The sequence below is a fragment of the Marmota flaviventris genome, chromosome 3, assembly GCF_047511675.1.
Source record: "Marmota flaviventris isolate mMarFla1 chromosome 3, mMarFla1.hap1, whole genome shotgun sequence".
NCBI classification, from domain to species: Eukaryota; Metazoa; Chordata; class Mammalia; order Rodentia; family Sciuridae; genus Marmota; species Marmota flaviventris.
The window spans coordinates 11,217,707-11,244,218 of record NC_092500.1 but is presented as its reverse complement, the minus strand read 5'-3'; the positions used below and the strand labels follow the sequence as shown (position 1 = coordinate 11,244,218).

The window sequence follows — 26,512 nt, the reverse complement described above, 5'->3', positions numbered from 1 at the left end:
AGCAGGTGACCACAGGCTGGGGAGGAGGGCTTTGGCCTCTCTGCACAAGTTCCAGCCTCTGTGTGGGGCCTCCACCTCTCGTGGAGACCACTTCACAGTTCACAACGCTTGTTCTTCCTGGAGTGAAAATTCTCTAGACAGGTAGGAGTGCGAGTGGGGAAGGGAGGGCCAGAGCCACCTGGTCACAGGGCCTGCGTCACCTCCGTCTATTGCACAGGATCACTGGGGGCTTAGGGCAGCTGGCAGCCATCATGATGGCAAGACAGGCCTGGGGTGACCAAGCTTGGCCAACCAGCCCTAGGTGGCCCACTGGACGTCCTCCCTGCAGCTGCTCCCTGCAGGGGGACCGTCCTGGCTCAGGGGCCACACGGCGGCTCAAACCCAGGCCGCCATCTTGCTCTATTTGCCTCTCTCCAGGGAGAGGGGTGACCACTGGGAGTGGGAAATTTGGGGCGACTATTCACCTCTCCCTGCTCCCCCACCCTCAGCATGGAACTGGGGGCAAATTCACTTCATGTTCTTTTAATTTAACTATTGCCAGAGACGAGAATTCTTACACTCCCTCTTACAGCGAGGAAACTGAGGCCTACTGGAGACCACTGAGAGAGCTGGGCTGAACACAGGCAGTGTGAGTCGGGGACCATGTTGTCACCCGCTGCGCCACACTGCAGGAGAGGAAGGGGCTCAGTGTGGGCTCTGAGCCTGACTGAAACCCCAGCTTTCTGCTAATTGGCTGTGTGTCCTTGAACAAGTGGCCAAACATCCCTGAGCCTCAGTTTTGACTTTATTGATTATAGGAGCTGCCCAAAGGGTCATCGTGAGGATCCAAATGAGATAATACAAATAAGTTGTTTAGAACAGCTGGCGCATAATAAGTGCTCATTAAATCCTGGCTCTTATTATTCATGAAGTTGGCAAGATGAAATGAGGTAATACACAAGGCGGGTCATCACCGAGAAATATTAGTCCCTCCCCTCTTCTTTCCTGACTCAACAGGTGGCCTCTGGTCATTTTCTAAGCCACAAGGGACTGACGTCCACCCTGCCCTACACATAGTCCTCCTTTTGTGTTGACTTTTCCCGCCAGCCTGGAGGACTTCCAAGATGACGTCCTGGAATTGGGTTCTATCACTGGGGGCCTGCCGGCCAGGTTGCATTTCCACGCCACCCTGTGCCTTGAAGGCCTGGCCTGCCCGGTCAGTGTCCTGGCTCCTAAGTGCCCTGTGCTGTACCCTCCTCCTGCCTTCAACCCGTCTCCTTGTTACTGGAACTTGATGTTCCCTCCCCTTTCACTTTCTGTGGGGAGATATTTGGGAAGGAGGAAGGAAAAAAAAATCTGGGTTTGCTCTTCTTTACCCCCCTGCCCCGCCCCCCGCCCAACAGTGCCTATCAGTAATAGCAAGAGGTCAGGAGCAGCCTGTGGTACGGCGGGTCCTTGAGGGCTCTGTCGGGACTGCTGAGTGGCATCCTGGTGCCACTCCTAACTTGGAGGTGCAGAGACACAGGGCTGGTAAGTGGTGGGGTGCACCAGCTCCTCCACACCCAGCGAGGGCTCCCCACTCCCTGCTGGCGAGGCCAGCTGTAGGCTATGTTGCTGTCCCAACAGGAGTGTCCACAGACACCCGATCGTGCCCCGCCTGTGATGACACTTTTAACCTTTCCTTAATTACTACTGAGATTCGCCAGAAACTTGGAGGCAGAATCGGCTTCTCTGGTGGGGACTGTCTTTAGGGGAGCTCTATTTACCACCTGGGACACAGGCAAGTGGCTACCAGGTCTGGAATCCTCCTGTGCATTGGGCAGATGTCTCCACTGAGGATCTCATTGAAAAGCAACATCGTTCATTTTGCAGACGAGAAATGTGAGGCTCAGAGAGGCTAAAGCTCTGCCTAAGCTCCTCAGCTGACTTCTATTTGAACTCACTGGATAGTTGGAACCTCCCTGTGGAGCACTGGCCGACCGGCCGTGGAGCACTGAGCATAAACTGCTTTCCTCCCCGGGCTGTGAGCCGCACCTTGCTGTTGAAGTGTGAGGTGTTATCTGCTGCCTCTATTTTGTGGAGGATGAAAGGAAGGCTCAGAGAGGTTAAGAGCCTCAGCCAAGGTCACAGAGCTCAGAAGTGGAAGACACAGAAAGCCTCCAGCCCAGATTCTCTTCCTCCACATCTGGGGCTGTTTAGTCCACCCCACCGCCTGGGAACATCTGCAGGTCTGGCCTCCAAGAATGCCCTGGAAAAATGGCAGGGATCAAATCTCCCTGAGCTGCCTGAGGAGCTGTGTCTCTCTCTCTCTCTCTCTCTCTCTCTCTCTCTCTCTCTCCTGCTTCTAATACAAAGTGTGTGTGTTGAAAAAATCTTTTGTCAGCACCAAATTCATCTGAAATTGCAGCAAGAATAATTCTTCAGTGTTCTTTTTACTCTCTTTGATTCTCAAAATCTTACAGTATCAAACAGCCCCCGCTTCAGAGGGAAGGTAATAATGAATGGCTCAAAATAACTCTGTGGAAGGAAATGAAGGTCTGATTTGAATTGCAGAGGCAACGACGCCTGCTTAGTGCCCCTCTCCCTGCATTTCCTGGAGAAGGTTTTTGCGTCTACCAGATTCTTCTACATTCAAAGATTCTGAGAGTCTAGAAAAAGCCAGAGCCGATTACTTGATCTGAAAGTCTATTTACCAGCATATATCCCAGTAATTCCAGCACATTAACCAATGTCACCTGGAGAATAAGGCGCGTTGCTGTTCTGGTTGGTCATTTCCTCTCCAAGGAGACGGAGGCATTCTTCGGTGTGCAAGAAACGACGTGGGTTTCCTAAACCGCACTGTCTCATGTGCTTCTCAGAGAGGGCCACACACCCCAGATGCCAAGTACGCGTTGATCTCATTAATTACTGTGATTCATGTCAGTAGAAGGGAATTCTCGGAAGAAGCCCAAATGCACATTTAATCAATGTGGCTTTATCTGATCAGATTCATTATAACTCCATACATAGGTCTCAAGAGGAGCCGGGAGGTCATGAGCATATGCTCTCATAGAAATCCTCTTTAACCCACACGGGCTGAAATCCCCAGAGAGATGTGCGCTGGCACGTGCTGACCCCAGCTGCTGCCGAAGTTCTGTGGGTTTAGCACATCTGTCAATCGCGCATTCTGTGTCTGCTTTGAGAGTCCTTCCATTCAGCTGGGTGGCCAATAGGAGCTGATTAAGGACCATACACTCCTTTTAAGTGTAATTTTGAGTATTGTTGTGGTGGCGCGGATCTGAACAAAGCCAGTTTGGAAGGCGTGAAAATGAACTTATTTTTTGGCTCTTTTTGACAACATGTATTTTGAGGCTCCAAGTCGCCCAGCCATGCTGGCGGTCAGAGAGGGGAGAGAAACAGTGCTGAATTGGTTGGTCTGCTGGGACCACAGCGGGTGGACCTCTGGCTGGACTGACAGCCTGCGTAAAATGAGGCCACATAAAGTTATGGAATCGTGACCTCCTCAAATGCCAATTTGGGTTGGCTTGCGGAGTGCCAGGAGAGTGAAGCACACCCTGTCCTGCCTGAGATTTATGTCACGCAACTTGGGGTAGGAGTAGGGACATGGACTTGAACTCTAATATGACCTGAGCCAGCAGGTCGACGGAATCAGGAGGAAAGGGCCAGAACCCGGCAGCTCCTTGTTGAGCCCCTGTGGGGACCAAAGCCACTCGTGCTGCCCTCTGATGTCAGGCAAGCAGCCCACTCTCAAGATCACCTTCCCCTGTCCCCTTCCACACGCGTCCATATTTGACCCACTTCCCCCTTCTATCCAAAGACTCGACCCAATTCTCAAGCCTTCTCCCCCACAGTTCTGACCCAATTCTCTCATCATTTCCACAAAGACGTGACCCACTTTGCCTCCATCCTTCCCCCCACGAGTTCCCCCCACAGCTCCCACACTACAGACCTGACCTCGTTTCTGCCCCCAGGCTGCTCCCTCGCACCTGTTCCTCCTCGTCCCTGCAATGGAACCAGGCCCTTCCCCAAACGCTGTGAGGAACAGCGCACCTGTGAGCCACCCTCTCCCCCGACAGGTGCGTCCGGGCTTTGACCCTGGCCTCCCGCTTCTCCCTCCCCAGTGAGGATCAGAGGATCATCCACCTCACCACCGTCCCCTTCCCAAGGACGTGCTGGGGTCACTGCAGGCGCACCCAGCCCTCGACACAGCCACATCCTGATCACAGCCCCAGCCAGGCCCGCACCGCGATGATTGCGGCACCTGGCGAGGCCCGAGCGCGCAGCTGGGCGGCCGCATCTTCTGTTCAGTTATCAGGTTAGTTTTAAAGAAGCCATTTCGTTAGCAGCCTATCTGTCAGCATTTTGGATTCTCTTTTTTAAAAAAGTGATGTGATTATTCCGAGGCAGAACAGCAGCCTGTCAGGGGTGTGGAGGCCACCCAGTCCGCTGGCCACTACAGTGTGACTCCCCGGGAGGTGATGGGAGATGGCTTCCCGCAGGTGCCTCCTACTTGGCTGCTGCCTAATTAAAAAGTAAATATGTTTCAATGATGGCAGTGGTAATTTTATTTATCCACCAGAAATGGACTGTAATTATTTGTGTATTTCAGATGACAAGGGCATTAAGCACTGTCAGTTTTTGGGACTGATTTGGGTGAATGACCTTGGGGTGGGGACAATCGGATGTGGGAAGATGGAGGGGCGTAGGTAGCAGGGCCCTGGTTTCCCTAGCAGTCCACTCATCCCTCTCTCCTGCCCAGGGGGTGGTGCAGGGAGCCCCTATAGTCCTCCCTCCCCTGAACGCGGCTGCACGGGCGACACCAGATTGAAACAGTGGTTGTCTGGGAAAATCGTGTTTTTCTTCTGATGTGAAGAAATGCAAGTTAGAGGTTTGGGGCACAGCAAAGAATTGTTCCAAACGTGAGTTACCATGAGAATCCCTGTTGTCATTGGAATTGTCACCAGCCTCATCACGGTCTGTGTCACCACCACCTCCACCTCCACCTCCAGCTTCACCTCCCCCTCTACCTTTACTTCCAGCTTCACCTCCAGCTCCACCATCACCTCCACCACCACTTCCACCTCCATCCCCATTACTACATCCACCTGCACCTCCATCTTCACCTCCATCTTCACCTCCAGCTCCCGCTTTACTTCCAACTCCACTTTCCCCTCCAACATCACCTCCACCACCACTTTCACCTCCATCCCCATTACTATATCTACCTCCACCTCCAGCTTCACCTCCACCTCCACCTCCACCTCCACCTCCACCTCCACCTCCAGCTTCACCTCCACCTCCACCTCCACCTCCAGCTTCACCTCCACCTCCACCTCCACCTCCACCTCCACCTCCACCTCTACCTCCACCTCCAGCTTCACCTCCAACTCCAGCTTCACCTCCACCTCCACCTCCACCTCCACCTCCACCTCCACCTCCAGCTCCACCTCCACCTCCACCTCTATCTCCAGCTCCACCTCCACCTCCACCTCCAGCTCCACCTCCACCTCCACCTCCAGCTTCACCTCCACCTCCACCTTCACCTCCATCTCCACCTCCACCTCCACCTCCACCTCCAGCTCCACCTCCACCTCCACCTTCACCTCCACCTCCACCTCCACCTCCAGCCTCAGCTCCACCTCCACCTTCAACTTCACCTCCACCTCCACCTCCACCTCCACCTTCAACTCCACCTCCACCTTCAACTCCACCTCTACCTCCACCTCCAGCTCCACCTCCACCTCCACCTCCAGCTCCACCTCCACCTCTATCTCCAGCTCCACCTCCACCTCCACCTCCACCTCCAGCTTCACCTCCACCTCCACCTCCACCTCCAGCTTCACCTCCACCTTCACCTCCACCTTCACCTCCACCTTCACCTCCACCTCCACCTCCACCTCTACCTCCACCTCCAGCTTCACCTCCATCTCCACCTCTACCTCCAGCTCCACCTCCACCTCCAGCTCCACCTCCACCTCCAGCTTCACCTCCACCTCCACCTCTACCTCCACCTCCAGCTTCACCTCCATCTCCATCTCCACCTCTACCTCCAGCTCCACCTCCATCTCCACCTCCACCTCCACCTGCAGCTTCACCTCCACCTCCACCTCTACCTCCACCTCCAGCTTCACCTCCAACTCCAGCTTCACCTCCATCTCCACCTCCACCTCCAGCTCCACCTCCATCTCCACCTCCAGCTCCACCTCCACCTGCAGCTTCACCTCCACCTCCAGCTTCACCTCCACCTCCACCTCCACCTCCACCTCCAGCTCCACCTCCAGCTCCACCTCCACCTCCACCTCTACCTCCACCTTCACCTCCATCTCCACCTCCACCTCCACCTCCACCTCCACCTCCAGCTCCACCTCCACCTCCAGCTCCACCTCCACCTCCAGCCTCACCTCCACCTCCACCTCCAGCTTCACCTCCACCTCCACCTCCAGCCTCAGCTCCACCTCCACCTCCACCTCCACCTCCAGCTTCACCTCCACCTCCACCTCCACCTTCACCTCCACCTCCACCTCCACCTCCACCTCCACCTTTACCTCCATCTCCACCTCCACTTTCAACTCCACCTCCACCTCCACCTTCAACTCCACCTCTACCTCCCCCTCCCCCTCCACCTCCACCTCCACCACCACCTTCAACTCCACCACCACCTCCACCTCCACCTTCATCCCCAGCTTCATCTTGGTCATCTTATCTGAGCAATTCTGATCCTGACTTTTACCCCTCAAATTACTTTCTTCCTGTCAACTTCTTTATTTATCCTTTAAAAAGAATAAAATAAAAACTAGAAAATCCCTATCTTTATATAAGAATTTTGTTTTCTTTATGTTAGATACTAAAGATCCGTTTTCCTACCTACCTGTCATCTATCTATGTATCTATCTGTTGTTTCCTTTCAAGTTCTCAAGTTCTCATTGACCCATTTCAGCTGGATCAGCACTGAGGGTTCAAAGTGACGGGTGCAGCACTTTAGGGTACAGAGGATGCTTCCAAGTGCCTCGTAGAGACCAGACCTCTCCTCTGGAAACCGCCTGGAGAAGGGCACCTACGTTCAGGAGTTTATCTCTTTACTCAGAGTCAAAGGTTTTAAAAAACAACACAGCAAATGCAGATCTCGAGCCAGCACCTGGGCTGCCACACCGTGATCTGCACCTGCCGTTGCTGAATTAAAGTTGAGCGTCAGCATTCAGACAGGAAAGGACTTGGGTCCACGGCCCTTTGGACACTCATCTTTATTCTAAACCTCTTCTCAGGCCACACCCCTAATCTCTCCCACTCCTTCCTTTTGTTTTTTATTAAAATCCGTGACACTGAAGCTGAAATAAATGGGTCACTGTGCTCACCACTGGGTGGACCAGGATTTAAATTCCAGCTCCACTGGTGACTTAACCTGAGAAGGTCACTTAAGCTCTTTTGGTCTTGCTTCTGCAGTGGGAATCCCTGCCACCTGGGGCTACATGGGAATCAGATGAAATTAGGTCTCCAAGGGAGGTGTGTGCAGAGCACTTGGACACTTCCTGGGAGACCTGCTCTCCCCTCCTCTGCAGGGTTCCCACGTCCCGGGCTGTTCTTTTACTAATTGCAGGAATGGATGGGCGGTTCCCACATCTGGCTGATGACTGGAGGAGAAGATGCTGGGCTCAGAGCTCGAGATGGAGCAAAGAAAGTGAGAAGAGGGCACCTGAGACCCACTCACCCCTGCCCTGGTTACTGAATCTCTCCCCCCTCTCGGTTTCCTCATCTACCAACTGGGGATCCTAAAGCAGATATTGCACGATTGCAGCGAGGATGAAGTGAAACTCTTGGCCCCCAGGAGGACCCTGCCTAGATGTCCTTCCCTCCCTTTCCTTCTCTGTCTGCCCCTTTCTCCTTGCATTCCCTCCTTCTTCCCAGCTCTCTTGATAAAGACTGTCAGAAGGTGCTGCTGCTCCAGGACCAGTGGTATAGAACCGAAGATCTGGGCACGACAGTCACTAAGGAATTGAATTAGTGGAAACCGTGTGCACAGGGAGGAATTAAGGAACGCTATTTAGGATCATTTATGAAACTGTAAAATCAGATGAAGACAAAATAGTAAGAATCACATGGAGAGTTCACAGACAGTTCCCGCCTCTAATTCTTTTAAAACACTGCCCTAGTTGAGTATCAAGTCTCCACGTGCAATTATTAAAAAGAAGACATCCAAACTGACAATACAAATGATGGTGATAGAGCTTCCCGGCCTGGGTGGCTCTCACTTTGTTTTAATGGAAGGAAAGTGGAGTGTTTTCCCTCATTTAAAAAAATCTCCCGTTTTTCCCAGGCCATCTGTCTGCCTATTAAAATCCCATCAGCTTCATTTCGAGAACACGCGCTTCCCCACGCCTGCTGCCCAGAGGGGGTCCTGGGGGCCAACCAGCCTGCGGCAGCCCAGGCCTCTCCCAGAGGAGGGCACAGGGCTCTCTGCTCCTCCTGGGGGTCATCCTGCACCCCAGCTTGGTCCCTCACTGTTGCTAGACAGGAGACTCTGTGATTTATTTCCAGGCCCCACATTAGTGTCCAGAAATTAGTTTATCTGCTTAGTAATGTGTTGATCCGTTCGACTGTGTAAGACATAACGACGCCTCCTCTCAGCGGGCGAGGGTCTAACCAGACTGTGCTGGATCTTTAGGATGGAGACTCCTGGGGTGAAGCCCGAGGCCCAGGTCCAGCACTCGCTGCACACATAACGGGTGGGGACAGGCCCACGGGTCGAAGTGGCAAAGCCTGGCTAGGGAAGGGGTAACCTGTGCCCCTCTGGACTCGACACCTGGATTCTGGTCACCTGGACCATCGTTATTAGACTTGGAGGCACGTTCCCAAGCCCTGGTTTCTCTGAGTGCTTTCTACTATGATTGCTAGACGGCCGCTCTTGCTCTCCCGCCGTGGTGCCGTCATTGCTGAGAAGTTCTGAAGTCTCTTTTAAGCCAAAGCTGTTGGCGGGCCATCTTAGTGGGCCATGCGTGGATCAAAACTATTTCTTTTTTAAAAAAAATTGTGTCTGTACTGAACACGGCAGACCCTTTTCCTGTCTCTAGTTGTAACGACACAGTACGACAACTGCTCACAGAGCATCGACGTGGTCCAGGTATTGTAAGAGGTCTAGAGACGGGAGGCTGTGCGTGTGATGTGCACATACTGTGCCATCTCACGGAGGGGAGTTGAGTGGCTCTGCTTATTTGGTTATGTCCACAGGGGCCAGTCTCCTGAGGATGCCCGGGGTGACTGTACTTCTCAGACTAGGGGGAATCATCTGTATTTCAAAGACTCACAGGTGGGCAAAGAAATCCCTTTACCGCTGGGTTGGAGAGAAAAAAGCTGATTCCCCTTGCCCTGAAGGAGTCTTGAGAAGGGGACATCACCTAAGGGTGCTGCAGGAGGCCGAAGGGAAAGCCCCCAGCACACACCAGAGGACACCACCATCTCTCCCAGGGCGGCCGCCTGCACCACTGTCCTTTCTCCGTGGAGAACAGGTCGCGGGGTACCTGTGCCCCAAGTGTCCCCCATGCCTCAGGAAGGCTCTTGGAGTCCAGGCGATTCTGTGGGTTGGCCTCTGACCTTTGCCCTTTCTCCCCCAGAGCCCTTTTACCACCCAAAGGGAAAAGCTGCCCCGTGGTAGGAATAGAAGGCCACCGTTCTCTCCTCTGCGCAGGGGTGTCCTGGGAGTCATAATGAGCTGTTGAAGTGGCCGCTGTGTGTCCGGGATGAATTTAAGGGGTGCTGGGATGGACGTTTGATCACATTGAAGCTGAATGTCTTAAATGTGTGTTAAAAATATCCCTAGGGTATGGGGTCCGGGATTCCTGGGACACTGCGACTCAGGTGGAGGCCAAAGCTGGGTGCGTGGAGAAGGTGTTCGGGAGCAGCAGAAGGGGCAGCGTCTGGACACGTGGGAACACCCCCCGGGTCCCCAGGACTGGCGGGAGGCAAGTCTGGCTTTAACACATCGACCATCTCCGCGGCCTCTGCTCCGCGAGCCCCTGACATAAGTGGATTTTCTAGCACACTCCGTTCCCTGGCTGACAGGAGTCCGAGGCTCAGGAGCGTCCTGCCTGGGGCTCAGGACGTCTGGATCCAAACCCAGGCCCGCCTGAGGCTCAGACCCGCTCTTTCCGCTGGGTTGGTGCCGCCCAATCAATGCAGAGAGAAACTAGGCCAGGAAGTGGTTGGGTTCCAGGGAAAATCTATTGGTCCCAGGCAGCTGTGGGTGTGGCCCTGGGGTGATTTTCGCCTGGGTCCCAGCCACAGGCTTTGAGGCTGCTCCTGGTCACTCAGTGCACACCCCTTTCCTCCCGGCCTGGCATTTCTGTGTCCTCTGTGGGCAGAGGGTGCTCCCTGGGCCGTGCATCTGTGGGGCAGGGGTGACTGTCCCTGCCTGGGGGGAGGCAGGCCCTCCCTGAATCATGGTGCCACTTGCCCCAGCTCCAACCAACTGTCACAGACCCTCTGGGCTCTAGCGGCCTGTTCATCTGCTCTGAGAGGCCCTGGGGCCCAGGCCTCCTGCCCCGGGGCAGCCTCTGCCATCCTTAGGGGCTCTTGTCCTCCCAAGACCTGAAGGCCACCCAGTGAGACAGGGTGGCCAGGTACGGCCGCCCTGTGCCCCTCCCATTGTCCCCCCACCCCTCTGGCTCGGCTTGCAGCCCTGGTGCCAGGCCCCGGCCAAGGAGGCCTGTCAGAAGCCACAGAGGCTCAGTGCTCTGTGAAGCAGGCACCAGGGCAGGTCCTTGTCCTCCTGCAGGCCGCGGGGGAGGCTTCTGCTGTTCCAGGACCGCGGCCGGGAAGCTGCCCGAGCTCTGAGCTTCCGCCGGTTCCCGGGAAGCCGGGGCCCAGACCAGCTGGGTCTCCCGGCCATCTCCGTCCTCTCTCCCTTCCTTCCCTCCGCTCCTTCTTTCTTTCATCAAAAAACTTCTGCTGAGCACCTACTGCATGCCAGATGCCGCCTGGCTACCTCACCCCGGCTGGTCCCCCACTGGAGGACCATGTGCCCGCCGTGTGCCTGGCACCGTGACAGGCAGGGGAAGAGCCCCATCTGACACATCCCTGTCTCCGGAGCTTTCTCGCCTGGTTGAAGCCACAGAGGAAGTTCAAGGCAGCACCCAGCTCTCCACGCGGGTTGGTGCCTGGGGGCAGTGGGTGCCCGGGCGGCTGCGCTTGGGTTTTGCTGCTGACAGGAGAAGGCGGCGCTGCTCCTGCCCCCGGCTGTCCCAAGTCAAAACAAACCCCGCAGAGAGTCCAGGCGATCGAAAGTCCCTGTCACAACCCGCTTCAGATAGAAAGCCTCATCTCCAAGGAGACGTCCCCTGTCACAGAGGGAAAGGGACAGGCCTTCTCTGCTCAGTGCCAGACCTGCTGCCCCTCGGCATGGACAGGCCCCTGCAGTCGATGACTCTGTGGACACACGGAGGAGCCTCGAGCTCACCAAGGGCAGAAGCAACAGAGGCGCAGGAGGAAGGAGGCTGAGGAGCCTCGGGAGGACAGGGCCTCCCGAAGGTGGGGCTTTCATCCGCCCCCAGAGAGGCCGCAACAGACCCTGTGGTCCAGAGTGACCCCCAGGGTGTGGTGGAGTGGCAAAGTCCCCGCGCAGGCTCTGTGCCACCAGCTGCCCAGGGCTGGGCACTTGGGCTCTTGGCTCCTCGGTGGCATGGCCGGCCCTTTCCCTCCTGGGCCTCGAGGTCTTGGAGGGTCAGATGAAGGGCTGGGCGAGGGGAGCTCTGTGGACCCTCGGCTGGTTCCCTCCCTGCGTTCCTTCCCTGTAGCCACAGACTCTCCAGTGTTTCATGGGCATGTGGTCACCTGGAATAAAGGCTGTGGCTAGGGTAGGGTCATGTTGGAAACCTGTGGCCCTTGGGACTAAAGTAAAAATGTTGCGTGATGTCTTCCAGGAAGCCTCCGTAGGAGCCAGGTGACAGGTGCCCTTTGCCCTTGTCCTTCTGTGCCATCCTCTACCTTGATGTGTGAGATGTGAAGGCAGTGACTGGAACTCTGGCAGCCATGCTGTGCTGTGAGGTTGAAAGCTACACTGTAGAGGTGGTGGAGCTGGATACTGTAGAAATCTGCACTGCTGACCAGTTGGTGGGTCCCCAAGACCAGCCTTATACTACACACCTCCAGATCCATTTACTCGAAAGAGAATGAATCTCTCCTCGTGTTTAAGCCACTGCCAATTCTATTTTTCTGTCACTGTTAGTCATGTCTAATCTTTCCTGATGCAAGCTCTGATTCCCTCCAGGTGTGCTGTGGCATTCGGGAGCTATTGAAGGACCCGCTCCCCGTGGGAGGAGAGGGATGGCCACATCCCAGTCGCTGTAACCAGTGCCTGGGTCATGCTCTACAGCAAAGGTGAGTGACGGTCACAGACGGAATCAGCCCTCTCGTCGTCTGACCTTGAGCCAGATCATCCTGGGTGATCTTGGGGGGCCCGTGTAACCTCGAGGGCCCCTGGGCATGGAGGGGAGGCTGAGAGGACTGGAGGCCGCTGGCTTGGGCAGGTGGCTGGTTGTGAAGGTAATGGAGCCCCCCCCCCCCCGCCACGCAGGCAGGTTCTCCTGAGAGACCCCAGAGAGCACACGGCCCTGACACCCCGACTGCAGCCCAGGGCCCCGCTCGGACCTCTGACCTCCAGAACTGCAAGCGCCTACGTTTGCCTCGCTGGACGTCACTAAGCGACCGTCCCTGGGTCCAGCAGTGCTCGGAGGAGAGCCCCCTCCCCCTCCCTCCTGGTAAGGGACACTGACAGCAGCCCCCGAGCCGTGGATGGCCGGCCCTCGTGGGGAAAGGCCTCCTTCCTCTCGCACCTCTGGTCCACCCCTGCCCGCCAGGGAGAGGGAAGCTGAGGCGCTGGTGCGACGGGCTGGGCCTGGGAGGGAGGTCCTTGTCCTCAGGGTCGAGGCCAAGAAACAGGCCGCTCGCCAGAGGCTGCGTGGGATTTAGGTCCACGTCCCCAGGCCCCGCTGGCCGTGCCCCGCAGCCTGGCTTCTCGACACCAGCCCCACCCGGGAGCTGGGAACGCAGCACCTCAGCATCCACCCTGCCCTGAGTCAGCATCGGCCAGCAAGGTCCCTGGGGAGTCTGCTGCCCTGGGCCAGAACTGCACTCTCTCCTTGACCCCACCCTCTGGGCAGCTTTGGGCGATGCCATTCTCCTCCTCTGCTTAGGGCCTTTTCTGTCCTGTTTGGCAAACTCCTATTCACCCTGCAGAGCCCACTGCCTACGGCGCTTCCTTTAGGATCCCTTTCCTGACTTTCTCACACGGAGTCACTCTCTTCCTTGGCCTGTGTGTGTGTGTGTGTGTGTGTGTATGTGTGTGTGTGTGTTCTACCACTGAGCTGTATCCTCAGCCCTTTCTCTGTTTTATTTTGAGGCAGGGTCTCACTAAGTTGCTGAGGCTGGCCTTGAACTTGTGATCCTCCTCCCCCGGCCTCTGGAGTCCCTGGGATTACGGGTGTGCACCACTCTATGTGGCCTCACATGTGCTTTTGCCAATATTCCCGCTCACTGACTCCTTCAGAGCTGGGGCACATCTGTTGACACCTAGCAAACATTTATGAAGCACCTACTATGTCCCAGGTGCTGATCTCAGCCCTGGTTACTAGGTACCGAAGACAGACGGATCCAGAGAACATAAATATAATGAGAAAAATCAAACAGGGAGGAGAGGCTGGAGGGGGCAGCCGTCCCCCCGGGGACTGGCCCATCTATGACCCAGGACGCAGCACAGAGCCGCCAGCTTTCAGCTTGGACCTGGGCGCTCTCCCCGACCACGCGGTGTGTCTTGAGGTTCGAGTGTCTCCTGGGCCATTGCTGGGCAATGTTCTCCTACTCAGAAACCCTTGAGTTCCCCCTTCTCTCTGAAGCCCAGGGTCCCCCAGCAAGTCCCCCACCTCCGGGGATAGTGGCCGCGGGGACTGCCTCCCAGGCACCTGGCATTTGGTTATTGAACGGCGCCTGGCAGGGGGTTGGTCGGTACAACAGGGAGCTCTTCCCAGGCTGGGGTCAAGGTTAGAAAATGTCACCCTCTGGAAGAGCAGCTCCCGAGAGACCCAAGAGGCGAGACTCGTCTGTCTGAAGTGCCAGCTCGGGGGACACCCAGGAGGGGAGTGGAGGAGGCTCGCCCCGCGGAGGAGGGTGGACATGGGCACTTATCTACGGCTGCCCGGCTTCCTGCCTTCCTCCGTGACACCAGCCCCTGCAGCCTGGTGTGGCTCTAGTGACACTTTCAGCTGTCGAGACAAAGACTCTGCCTTCAATTTGCCACCGGCGCGGAGTCGAGTTTGCAAACTCAGACGCCCACGGAGCCAGGCAAAGGCCACCCAGCCAAGCAGCCACTCGGGACGCTCTGGAGTGTGGGGACTCGGGGACATGCAGGCCTGCACGAAGGGACATCTGTGCCCAGCTCCCCTTCTTGCTGCCCAGCAGGCCTGGGCCTGGGGTTACAGAGTCTTTGGCAGGAAAGTTCTGGAGCTGATGAGCATTCGAGGGCCCCGCACAACTCCCTCCCCACCGCTCTTTGCACCCGCGAGGATGACAAATAATAACCCCGCAGCACCTCGTGCCCACTCCCAGGGAGATGCAGGGTTCGCCCCCTTCCCAGGTGAGAGATGGACCTGGAAGGTCAGAGTCCTGCCTCAGGCACAGAGCTGGTGAGCAGGGCTGGGACCCAGCTGTTGGAGGCGGAGCTGACAGGAGGGGCCTGGCTGGGGTGGAGCGCAGGGTGCTGGGGAGGGGGCTGGGGAGAGCGTGAGGTTGCTGCGCACACCCTGGGACCATGGGTCAGAGCGGCATGGCGGGTCCTCCCCTGGGCAGCAGGCAGGAGAGCAGCAAGGTTCACCCCCACCCCACAAGCTGCAAATGTCCCTAGGTTGTGAGGTCCCCCTCTGTGTTCACAGCAATGAGAAAATCTGTCCACCCCTCTGATGTCCCCCTCCCTCTGGGCAAGGAGCATGTCCCAATTGAACTTTCTAACTGTCGACTAGTTCATCGTGCACAGGAGTAGAAACAGTGACTTCCACCCAGCACACCCTCAACTACGCCAAAAAAAAAAGTGTTTAGAGATTTGGGGTTCAAGGAAGAATTGTAAACATAATCAGTGTAACAGAAGCCTTATTCAGGTTCTGGGATTTGAAAGACCTGGGTTGGAATTCCAGCTTTGTCACTTTGCTGTGTGACCTTGGGCATGATGGTTAACTTTTCTGATCCCCTTCCGATGGAGACAATGGGTATCTGAGGAAATGTGGAGATTAGATGAGCGCTAACCTCTGGAGAGCACCTAAACCAGCGCTTAGCACAAAAGAAGGACTCAGTGAGTGACTCTTCTCGTTGTCACTACCACCAACCTCTGCAGAATGGCTGTCCTGTAGGGCAAAAAGAAATGGGGGGTGGGCTGGGGATACAGCTCAGCTGGTAGAGTGCTGGCCTCGCAGGCTCGAGGCCCTGGGTTCAATCCCAGCACCGCAGGAAAAAAGAAAAAAAAAACCAAGAAACAAAAAAGAAAAAAGAAATGGGGGTGGGAGAGTTTTCAATCTTAGGGAAAATTCAACAAGGATAAAGGATGAGACCTGCCCTCAGGAGGGGAAGACAGAGCCCAGGGCGGGGGAGAGGTGACATGGGAGTAAGTGACACTGTAAGCAGGGACAGCCAGGGGGAAGTGCCATGGGGCAAAGCCGGGCTGCAGGAGGGTCTGGGGCCAGGACTCAGGTCTCCAAGGAGCTCTGCCTGGCCGTGGCCAAGTGAGGCCCGCTGGGTCCTGAGCTGTGGGTGACTGTGGAGGTGAAGCAAGGGTCCAGTCCCCGGAGGGTGAGGCCTCGGCACCTTCGTAGCAGCTGGAAGACCAACCGAGTGTCAGGAGCAAGGGTGGCGCTCCTCAGCCACACCAGGCTGTGAAGCCAGTCCCTGGGCCAGGCGGCCACCGACCAGGGTTTCATCCAGGGGAACGGGCCTGGTGTCTGGGAGACCAGCCTGGCTACTTCCTGAAGCTTTAGGGCAAGGCGGTGGCCTGGGGGCCCTGCAGGATGCCCGGGGGAAGCCCTGCTGGTCTCACGGGCTCTGCAGACGGTGGCTGTCCCAGCCGAGCGGGAAAAGAGGCTGGTCAGAGGTGGCTGGGAGGCTCCCTTCCCAAGCTGGTCAGTCCCCTGGGCTAGACTGGGAGCCCCCTGGCCTTTACTGTCACATCCCTGAGCACTCTGTCCATGCCGGGTTCTAGACCAGGCTTTGGGGACCGTGGTAGCTGGGCAGACAGGTCCCGCCCTCGTGGAGCATGCAGTCCTACAGGGGACTCGAATCTGAGCAAGCGGATGCTCAGAAAGAAGACAAATAAAAAGAAAAATCAAAGAAAAAATGAAAAGAGGGCCACAGGATTGAGGCCTGCTGCAGCTAAGGTGGTCAGGAGGCCTCCTGAGGGAGGGGCGTCCGGGCACTGGCTGTCTGCGTGCGTGTTGGTAGCTGAAGCACCTGTCACATAGTAGTAGTTCAGTAAAGCTAGGTAGACTGGGGGGGTCTGGATGGGCTCCTGTGGTTGACCACTCTTACCTCCTCCCCTCTCCTGACCCTCTGTTTACTGTAACTCACATGAAGCCACCCAGTTCCCCGGGCGGCCTGCTCTCTGTGTCCAGCGCCTGCCCAGGAAATCTCTCATCCCAGAGAATGGGAAAGCCCGGTGTGGCCCTCCTGGCTCACCACCCTCTGGGCTTCCCTTTCTTCCACGCTGAAATGCAGAACTGCTCTGTGCGCGCTCCCTGTCCCCTGTCACCTCCCGGCCCTCCTCAGCCTTCTGCCTTCCAGGGCTTCCTCCTGGGCTCCTGTGTGACGGGGCATGCCACTCCTCGGTCTGAAGTGCCCCTCCTTTCCTGAGCCTGCTCATCCACACTTTGCACCCTTCAGAACCGGATTCCCTGTACCACGTTCCCCAATCTCTGTGCCCCCAGTCCCCAGAGCCCTCTGTGCCGGTTTCGGGGTGTGCCGGCCGACGTCTCTGTCCACTGGTAGAGCTCCTCCACAGCTGAGTTCCTCCAGGACGGCGGCTGAGCCTTCTACTCACAGCACCTGGCAGCGCTCAGGGACACGCTGTTGAGCAGAGAGCACCGTCACCCCGCCCCTGTAGGAGACTTGCGGGGAAACCAGGTTCCTCTGCCCCAGGCTGCTTCCCGAGGCCGAGGCTGGGCCCCAGCAAGCTGGAGAGACCCCGGGGCTCCCTCTGCACCTGCCTGGGGTCTCCCTGCCCGCAATGGGCTTTCCATCTTCCTTCGGTTCTAAGACCCGCAGTTTAAATTTCAAGGTTTCTGAAATCAGGATGTGTCTTGTAATCAACGTGAACATTAAACCTGCCCCCCCAGGCTGTTTTTAGGTAGATCTTAATTTTATGATCAGCGGTGCCTCAGAACCCAGAGGTGACGGAACAGGGAGGAGACGGCCACTTCTGCACCCGGGAGAAGGAGCCAGGGCCCTTCTCCACCCCGTTCCTATTTTCAAAAAGTCTCCAGGTGATGGGGCTGAGGGTGTGGCCCAGCGGAGGAGCTCTCGCCTGCGAGGCCCTGGGTTCGATCCTCAGCACCACATAAAAATAAATGAATGAAATAAAGGTACTGCGTCCAACGTCAACTAAAAAGTAAATATTAAAAGAAAAAAGTCTCCAGGTTGTAACTGAGCTTCATCCAGATTCCTGCTCAAATCTCCAAGATCCTATCTGGCTGTAAAAGGAGCCAGGGACCCTTGGAATTCGTGGGAGGGTGATAAGGAGAGGCCACAGGTGGCAGAGGACAACGAGGAAGGTCCCCCGGCCTGCTCTTAGGATCCCCGCTGGGCTCCCTCCCAGGGTCCCGGAGGTGGGGAGCGGTCGCCACTGCCTTCCTGTGTTTCCCAGAGTTGGCACCAGGTCCCCGTCCTCGCCCCCACTCTTTGCACTTAGTGAGAGGAAATTCAGTGAATTCAGTGGAGTCCCTTGTCCCGCCCTCTGCACGGTGGCCCCGGGAAGCTGGGAGGCAGAAAGATCCCTGCATTCAGCCTGGGGCACAAGAGGAGAGCGCCAGGCAAAGGCGAGAGAAGGGCTGTCCTACCCCCAAAGCAACCTGCAGACAGGCGTTACCATCCCCAGTGAATAGATGGTGAGAGGAAGGCACAGAGACTGAATTAAGTAGTCCAAGGTCACACAGCTAGACACCAGAAGCCAGAGACAGAAAGTCTAAGCCTTCAGCAAGACTAACAAGGTCTCGGGGGTTCAGATCACGTTCACATCCCCTTCCCACCATCCAGCCCCAGCCGAGGACACCCGGCTCCAGCGCCTGGCTTCCCACCACTGGTCTCACTTCTGCACTGGATGTCCCCCCACTTGGAACATTCTTTCTTTCTCTGTCACCGTTAACTCCAGGCGGCCCTCCAGCTCTCCATGCCCGTCCCTCCTCCTCAGGGAAGACCCTAACCCAATGCCACCCCCTCCCAGCCCCTCCCAGCCTGTGCCGCGGCGGCCACAGTTCACTTCACAAGCGCAGGAGACGCGTTGGAGCCGGGGTCTGTGGCCTCCAGCAGGCTCTGGGGTCCCGAGTCAGTGGCCCCTGAACCACGCTGCTGCCTGTGACGTCTCCGTCCCTGGCCTAGCACTTGCAACTCCTTGAGCGCGGGACAGGCCTTGCCGGATGGCAGCTTGAAACCAGGCGGAAACTCGCGGGCGGGTTTCATGTGAATTTGGCTTTAGGGGCAAAAAAGGTATTTGAAGCTAAAAAGAGTCATTGAATTTTGATACATTAAAAAATCTCAGTCTGCCTAGGTCTTTTCTCTCCCCACTGCCACCACCAGAAGGTGGACAGTCCTGGGAGGACGTCCCTGAGAGTCTGTGGAGGCCCTGGGTGGGGAAGGACAGCGTGGCCGGGATCTGCCCTGGGGGGACGCCTGGACCCCCAGCTCTTCCTCCCCGGGCCCTTGTTTTCTCTCCAAGCACATTCTATATTTGTCACTCTTTATTCTGGCCCCTTGTGTGCTGAGCTCTCTCTCCCCTCCATGTTCCCTCCCTCCCCTGTGTTGAGCTCTGCTAGTTTTCAGAATATCAGGAAAAAAAAAAAAAAGAAATCTTTCCACCATTTCTCACTCAAAGAACCCTCCCTGAGCACCAGAGGGGCCACCATTTCTGAACGACACCCTGTGGCAGGCAGTGGGCATGTGCTTGGTCACCAACAAAGGTGGTTTCCATCTTGCGATGTCTTGAATGCTGGGACCCCAGCCATGGGCAGGAAAGGAAAAACCTGGCTCTCACAGGGCTGGTGTCTAGTGGTGAGAGACAGGCTCGATGAGCAAAGGTAGAGGCTGAGGAGGTGGCAGGTGCCTGCTAGACACCAGAATGGGTAAGGAGATGTAGGAGGGGTGGTTGGGGGATTGAGAGCAATTTCAAATAAGATGGTTGGGGACAGGAAGCGAGGACATCTATTCATCTGATCCCTAAACCACCAGCCACCCTGGGAGGAGACTAGGATACTTCCTCTCTTTTAATAGAAAAGGAGACCAAGGCCTGGAGAGGTCCAGCTGTCCCACGTCACATGGCTCAGAAGGCTATGGTGCCTCAGGTGAGCCCGGGTCTGTGGGGCTGGGACATCCCTTCAACTACGCCCCAGGACATTCTCTGCACACTTCCATGAGTTACGGGGACGTAAATTTGCTGTTTTAAAAACACTTGCCAACCCCAAACCAACGGATCGTTCACACCGAGGCCGGGTCCAGACTGAAGGGCAGAAAATGAAGGGGCGGAGGGTGTGTTCACCTGAGCTCGGTGGGAGGGATGGGGTGCTGCCTCCCTCAGCCTCTGGGCCTCAGCTCGCGGGACAGAGGAGTTAGGACAGAGGGCATCACCCCGAAAGGTGCCGGTGCTCGAGATGGCAGCTGGGGGATGGGGTGCAGGGGGTGCACCCAGAGCAGAATCCCAGTCACCGGCCAGGTGGATGGCGCAGAGCCCTCGAAGTCTCCAGGGAAATACAGTCCGGGGTCCCAAGGGCCCCATAAAGTCTGGCTCAGACACTTTGGGCCTGCGACCTCAGCCGGCAGCCCACTCACACGTGGAGAGGCAGCGAGGGCCGGCCTGGGTGCCAACCCTGGGACCCACAGGTAAGTAAGGGGCAGGTCGGGCCCAGGTGGGGGTGAGAAGGGTGGGGTCCCCACCTGGCTGTATGGGAAATGCCACTTAGAACCAGACAGGCCTGGGGAAAGTTTCAGGGTCCTGAGAATTAGATGGGAGGTTCACTAGGACATAGAAGGTTCTGGAAAAGCTGAATAAGCCTGGTCCGTGACAATGCCTGCTCTCTGCCCAGAGGCGCCTGGTACTGATGAGATGAAACCCAGCTTTGGTGAGTGTAAAAGCAGAAACCGGAGGATGATGGGCTAGTGCTGTCTTCCTTGCTGCGGAGGCTGGGCGTTCTTTAACTTTCCTTGAATAATTGGTCTCTACTTTAACCAGTTAGGATCCGTGAAGCACCGGTGGCTAGCTCCTTTTGAATTTTCTTATTTTGTAATAATAGTCTCATGACTCATTATTATTATTTTTTTAAATAAAAGATGTTCCAGGAAGAACAAACAAATCATTCTGACTTCTTCCCTCCCCTCTCTCTTTCTCCCTCTCTCTCTCACTTGATGTTTGCATTCATTTCAGTAATTAAAAGAATTTCTGAGCCCATCCATTGATCACTATTTCTGATGCACCTACTGTGTGTGGAGTTGCTAAAGAAAGTCCCATTAGCTCAGGGATCATGAAGCAGTTCGCACGCCGCGTGGAGGCCCAGCAGGGCCGTCTGTAAGCTCGTCCACGCTTGGAGGCCAGAGTGTCCGGGAGAGGCTGCCGGCTCTCCTACACCAAGGCCGTTTCCTTTTCCTCTGCGGAGCGGCAGAGCCAGGGCCGAGCAGAGTCTAGAACACTCCACCCCGTGCAGGCTGCTCCAGGGCTGTGCAGCTATGAACTTGGGAAAGAGCGTGTGGGACGATGGAGACACTGCTTGCTCGACGAGAGGGAGGACCTAGAATGGCTGTCAGCTGTGAAGGGGACACGGTGGCAGTGCCGAGGGAACAGGAGCTAGAGAAGTGGGCAGAGGGACCCAGTCAGCCTGGACGGGCAGCATGATTCCTGCTGCCCCTCAGACCATAAGGCAAAGGGGCAGGAGAGAATAGGGCCCCGGAGGTGTGTTCCTGTTCCGGACCCTGCTGCCCAGTGACCAGCTCCTCCTCTGCAGGGCAGAGGGGAGAGGGGCCAGGAGAGTTAACCGAGTGAACCTGCTGTCCCCTGGACACCAAGTTTCCTTTAGGGGTTAACAGAGGTTAATGCCCTGATCAGCAAGCCACCACAGGCCCAGAGACGCCTCCCTCGGAGCAGCCGGTCCCAGTGTCCTCTTGTGGATTGCACCAAGCTCCTCCCTGAAACACTGATACGTCCCCCCACCTAGACACCTACTGCAGCATTCTTGAAAAGTCTGAGAACTCCTCCTGTCCCTCGGCAGCCCCTTTGTACCCATGTACACCTGCCCCCAGCCTCACCCCCTTCCTCAAGTCCCACTCAGGACACCGCCTGCTGGAAGTTCAAGTTCACGCTCACATTTCAGTATCTACTCTGCAGGGGGAAAGGTAAGGGCCAAGGTTGTTTTCTCTTGATTCTTGTCCCTCCCCCCCCCCCCGTTTGTCCTAACAGGTGGCCGTGTCCCTTCTGATTCTTCTGTAGACTAATGAACTTCAAAAGCAGCAACAGAAGCAAGGAAATATTTCCTAATTCTTATTTTCATTCAGAGGTGAATGAAAATATCATCTTGGGAGATAAAAACAAAGCCCTGGTAGGAGCCAAAGGGTAAAGAGATCAGAGGGAGACGGGCTTGTTTTTCATCTGCAGTTATTAGCAGCGTCTCGGAGAGACGATTTGAAATCCATTCACAACTTCTCAGGTGTGGGCAGAACACATAATTAAAGAGGCCATGGAGGGACCTTTTTGGCAAGTCTAGTTACCTACAAAAAATCACAGGTCGGAGAACCCGAAGCGCTGGTAACTTGACCTCCCCAGAGGCCGGCTCTGTCTTGAATGCTTGGTCCGAAAAGCAATCACACCAACCATCTCCAAGAACCGTCTACGCCAACTTCTGGAAATAAGTGAACTTACAATCTTTGGAAATCATTGCAGCCTGAAAATATGACTCACCGAGTGGCCACGATCCAGTTTCCTAAGATGGTCCCAGGCCCGCAAAGCCCCAAATACGGACAGAAGCTTTGGAAAATAAGGGCCAGGTGAACTGGGCCCTGAGCACCAGCCCTCCCTGGGCAGGCCTTGGATCCACGTGGACAGGAAACATCAGCCCTAAAGAGACCTGGCCAGCCCCCCCCTCGCCACCTGGAGGCAAGTGCCTGGGGCTGGGCACCCGGGAAGACCACTGGACAGTGCCAAACCCACAGCTTCTGTGAGCATCACAAGACCTTTGGGAAGGATTGCGACTCTAACCCTTCAGCTGGTCCAGGCTGGAGGAGGGGGTGCGGTTTGGAGCGAGTTAAAGTGGGTGGCCAGCACATTTGGAGATCGGACGCCAACCAGACAGAATTTCAATGAACATACTTAAGCCTTACAATGCACAAGTGGCCCACAGCCACCTCTAGACCCCTCGCTTTCTGGGAATTAGAAGATGTTTCAAAGATCACAGTGTTGAGCATTTGTAAATAAAACCCTGATTTAAAAAAGTCTGTTTATACCAAGTCACCAATATCTGATGATACTTCACCTAAAATAATATCCTGTCTTTCCTCTAATCTCTTGCCCACCTATCTCCATCCATCTAACTAAAATCCAAGAGAGGCAAATCGGCGCTAAGATCACTTCCCTAAAGCACTCCTCGTTGACTTCCCTTCCCTTCTCTTCGGGAATAAAAGTCTGCCATGAATGTTTCATTAAGAGGAAAACAGTCTTTTCACTGCCGACGACCAGCGGTATGCAGGCTTTTCCTTTGGTAAGGTGGGGTGTGTATGAGTGTGTTTAAAACAGTCTCTATTAATTTCCTGAAACCGACTCTGGCTGGGAGAGCGTGTGGCATTCAGCATAGAGGTCCTCTGCAGAATATGTTAAAGGCAGCGGCTTGGATGGAGAGAGGGCACCAAATGCAGTATGCGTCAAACAGACCATGGCTCAATGAAGTCACTTAGCTATTCAAAACATGTTCAGCCGTCACTCAACCATTCTCACCAAGAATGTTGGGAAGGGGACATGGAATTTGTGCTCTCTCCCAGACGTAACCATTTCCCAAAGAGCAGCTTTGGCTCAGTTTGGGTCAGACCCTGGGGCCACATTAGTTTCTGCCTCTGCCGTCCGATTCTCCCTCTTCTCCCCCACCTCCTGGCCTCCCTCCCTGCATCGCCATCCCATGTCCAGCTTAGCAAACAATCCTGCGGTGCCTGCTTCCCAGACCTGGCCTCCAGTCTTGGTTCACATCAGAAGCAGAGCACATAAACCCCGCTTTCCACGCAGACACATATGCACCTTGGTGCACGTCTCCCTATGGGTGGCTCATGCACACAGACATACAGCTATGCAAATGCCCTCGCTCACATGAAAGTCTGTTGCTAAATGCAGCTCGTATGACCCGCAGAGTTTTTTCTGTGTGTCCCACGGCACACGCCTTCATGCACACCCTGGTCTCACAGCCTCGACACCATGAGGGCCCCCCTGGCCGACAGAACCCTGCACACACGCCTCAGTGGTCAGCGCCAACTACTGACCCCCTCCCCGGCCTCACTGCTCCCCCATTCCCCTCAACCTCCCCATGCCCGCGCCTCCCTCCCTCCCTCCCCCTCCCTCCCTGCACAATGCTGACTCCACTCGCTGCTGGATGACAGACATGTCACTCTGTGTGAAAGGGAATTGGTCCTCAGCCTAACCCGCAAGTGAATTGCTGTTTATTAGAACTTGGGCTTGTTTCCTGTGAGAGACGTATGTATTTTTAGACTTTGTAAACGTTAACACACACACATGCACACGCAGCCAGCCGCCTCGAACGATCTGTGTGGCTCATAGACATTACGAAATGCTCTTGAACTCAGCCTGAGATCCTGGAATAATTAGGATTTACCAAATAAGGATTCTTAGAAATAGCAGGTTTTTTTCTTTTTAAAAAAGAAAGAGATTTAAAGAGGGCGATGCGTCTGAGACTTTCGGAGAGTCAGGGGAGAGGAGAAGGAGGACGTTTTTGAATTCTTCATTGCCAGCAGATGAGCATCAATGAGGGAAGCAATTATTTCCCCTCCTCATAGATGGAGGGCTAAACCCAAAGCAAATCCTAATGATTCCGGTGCAGGCAGAGCCCATTTGACTTTTAAAGACATTCTCTGGTTTCCATCATATCATGGATGGTGCCAATGAAGAGGTCGGGGAAGGGGGCGGTGGAGGGGAGAGAGTGGAGTACGGTTTTTGCTTATTGATTTTCTTTCCTCTGAAACTAACCCGACCAACCTTGATCCGTGGTGGAAGGGAGGGAAGTAAGAAAATGGTGGAATGTAAAGGGGACTTATTTGGAGGAGGGTGGGGAGGGGGAATGGGGAGGGGAGGGGCGGGGGAGGAGGAAATGGGAAATCAAATACCTTCTAAGCAGCAGGTTCTCCATAACCCAGAATGGGTCATAACTTCCTCGTTCTTTTTGCTGGTTTCATTCTCACTGACACTTTTCGTCTTGCAAACCCCCCTGGAGTACAGCCAATAGTCCGTCCCCACAGCTATAGTCATCAGGCTGAAGGCAGCGAAAGCACCAACGGTGGTTAAAAGCATCTGAACACCTCGATCAAACAGCCCCATAATTCTTCATTATATAAACACCCAACCGACTTCGGGTTCTCAGGAGAGTGTGTGTGAGGGTGCGAGTACCAACGCCAAAAAAAAAAAATTAAAGATAATTCCACTGATAATAAAATGGATAGATGTATGAATTGAGTGTGGAGAGATTAAAAAAAAAGGAAGGTAAGAAAGCTCACGGAAGAGTGTAAATTATAAAGATCACACGGGAAGAGAGGCTTGCCTTTTGAGATCAGAAACTGTTCCAGTTGCAGTGATTAAAAAAAAAAAAAGAAAAAATAAAAATAAAAAGACACCCCCCACCCCCCCAAGTGAGATGCCTTAATCTCTTTTCCTAAAATTCTGGTCTCCAGTTTCCATATGTGATAGCTAATTTGGAGATGGCTTCCACAGTGAACCAGGCAGCGGCCGAGGGCTCAACACCATCTCTCATGGTCGGGACCTGGACAGTTAGAGATCCGAAGAGCCCAGATGCAACCTTCGCTCTTGGTTCTCGGCTCTGCGGCCTGCGCCATGAAAATCCTTGGCTTCGCCAGTTCTCTTCCTTGGGGGGTCCCGGGCGCTGGCGTTTCAGACCCGGCTGCCCAGTATTCGGTAAGCCCTTGATCTCAGCGGCACAGGTGCGGGGGTCTCGCCTTCCATGGCTCGGCCCCGGCGGCGGCGGCGGCGGCGGCGGCAGGGCGGGCAGGCGCGGCGGCGGCGGCGGCAGGACGAGCAGCGGCGGCGGGTATTGTTGTTGGTGGCGGGGGCAGTGTTGGCGAAGTGGGGGAGGGAGGGGGTTTCTCCCGGAGAGTCGAGGCGGGCTTCCCTCCCCCTATCTGCAAAGCTCCTGGAAGCCGGGGAGCCGGCGTCTTGCTGCAGGATGGGCCGCCGCCTGCCCCCTCGCTGCCCGCGCGGCCCCCGGCGGAGGCGCGGCCACCTACTGCATTCCCCGCGGTGCTGAACTGGACAGCTCCCTGCGCGCGCCGCGCTCCGCGGCCCGAGGGCGGCCGGCCAGGAGGGGGGCGCCGGCCCGAGTCCTCCCTCCCGCGGGGCAGCCGGGCCAGGGCCGAGCGGGGCCGCGCGCCTGCTCCTGCTCCTCTCCCCCGGCCTCGAATGAGCGCTTCCCGGGCTCGCGGAGCTCAGAGGAAGGCGTAGCCAGAGATCGCTAGCTCCCTCGCCCTCTCCCTCGCTCGCACTCTCCCTGCCCTCCCCCCTTGGTGTTCCTTCCAGCTCAGCCTCCTTCTCATGCCATCCCTACGTGCCCAGAGCTTCAAATACAACCCTCCCAGCACCAGCAGACGGGCACCAAACTTCAGCCAGCCGTTCCTCTGCCTGGAAGTGGTGGCAATGGGACCCGCATGGTAATTACCGACCCGCGCCCCGTGTTGTTCTAGAGCCTCTGTCCTCGCGGCTTTTCGGTGGACCTGTTTGGGTTTATGGGCTTGGTAGATGCACCTCCTCTTGGTCGGTCCCCTCTCCCCTCTTTGTCTTTCCCCGGCGATCAGGGGGTGCGCATTGTACTGTCTGTGTCTCTCGGCAGTTTCCCGTGAAATCCCGAATCTTGCTTCTACGAGCAGACATTTTGGAAAGATTATTCATGGATCAGGGTGCGAAAGGGTGACTGGTAACTGGGGTTTGGGCCATGATTTTCATTTCGAGGATAAACATGTTTGCAGGGGGAGTGGGCGAGATGCGTGTCTTTCCAAGTTTCCTCTGTCATTCATAAACGGGGCTTGGAAGAGAGAAAGCATC

At 55.8% G+C, this 26,512-nt stretch overlaps 1 protein-coding gene across 1 annotated transcript in view; it reads right to left on the bottom strand.

Moving 5' to 3' along the window:
- The window catches only part of Cacng2 (calcium voltage-gated channel auxiliary subunit gamma 2), a 105,905-nt gene extending 81,124 nt beyond the window's left edge, over positions 1-24,781 (bottom strand). The window contains exon 1 of the mRNA XM_027929643.2: positions 24,571-24,781. Within this exon, the coding sequence (XP_027785444.1) occupies positions 24,571-24,781 (211 nt within the window). The remainder of the gene's footprint in view (positions 1-24,570) is intronic.
- Positions 24,782-26,512: the final 1,731 nt, after the last annotated feature.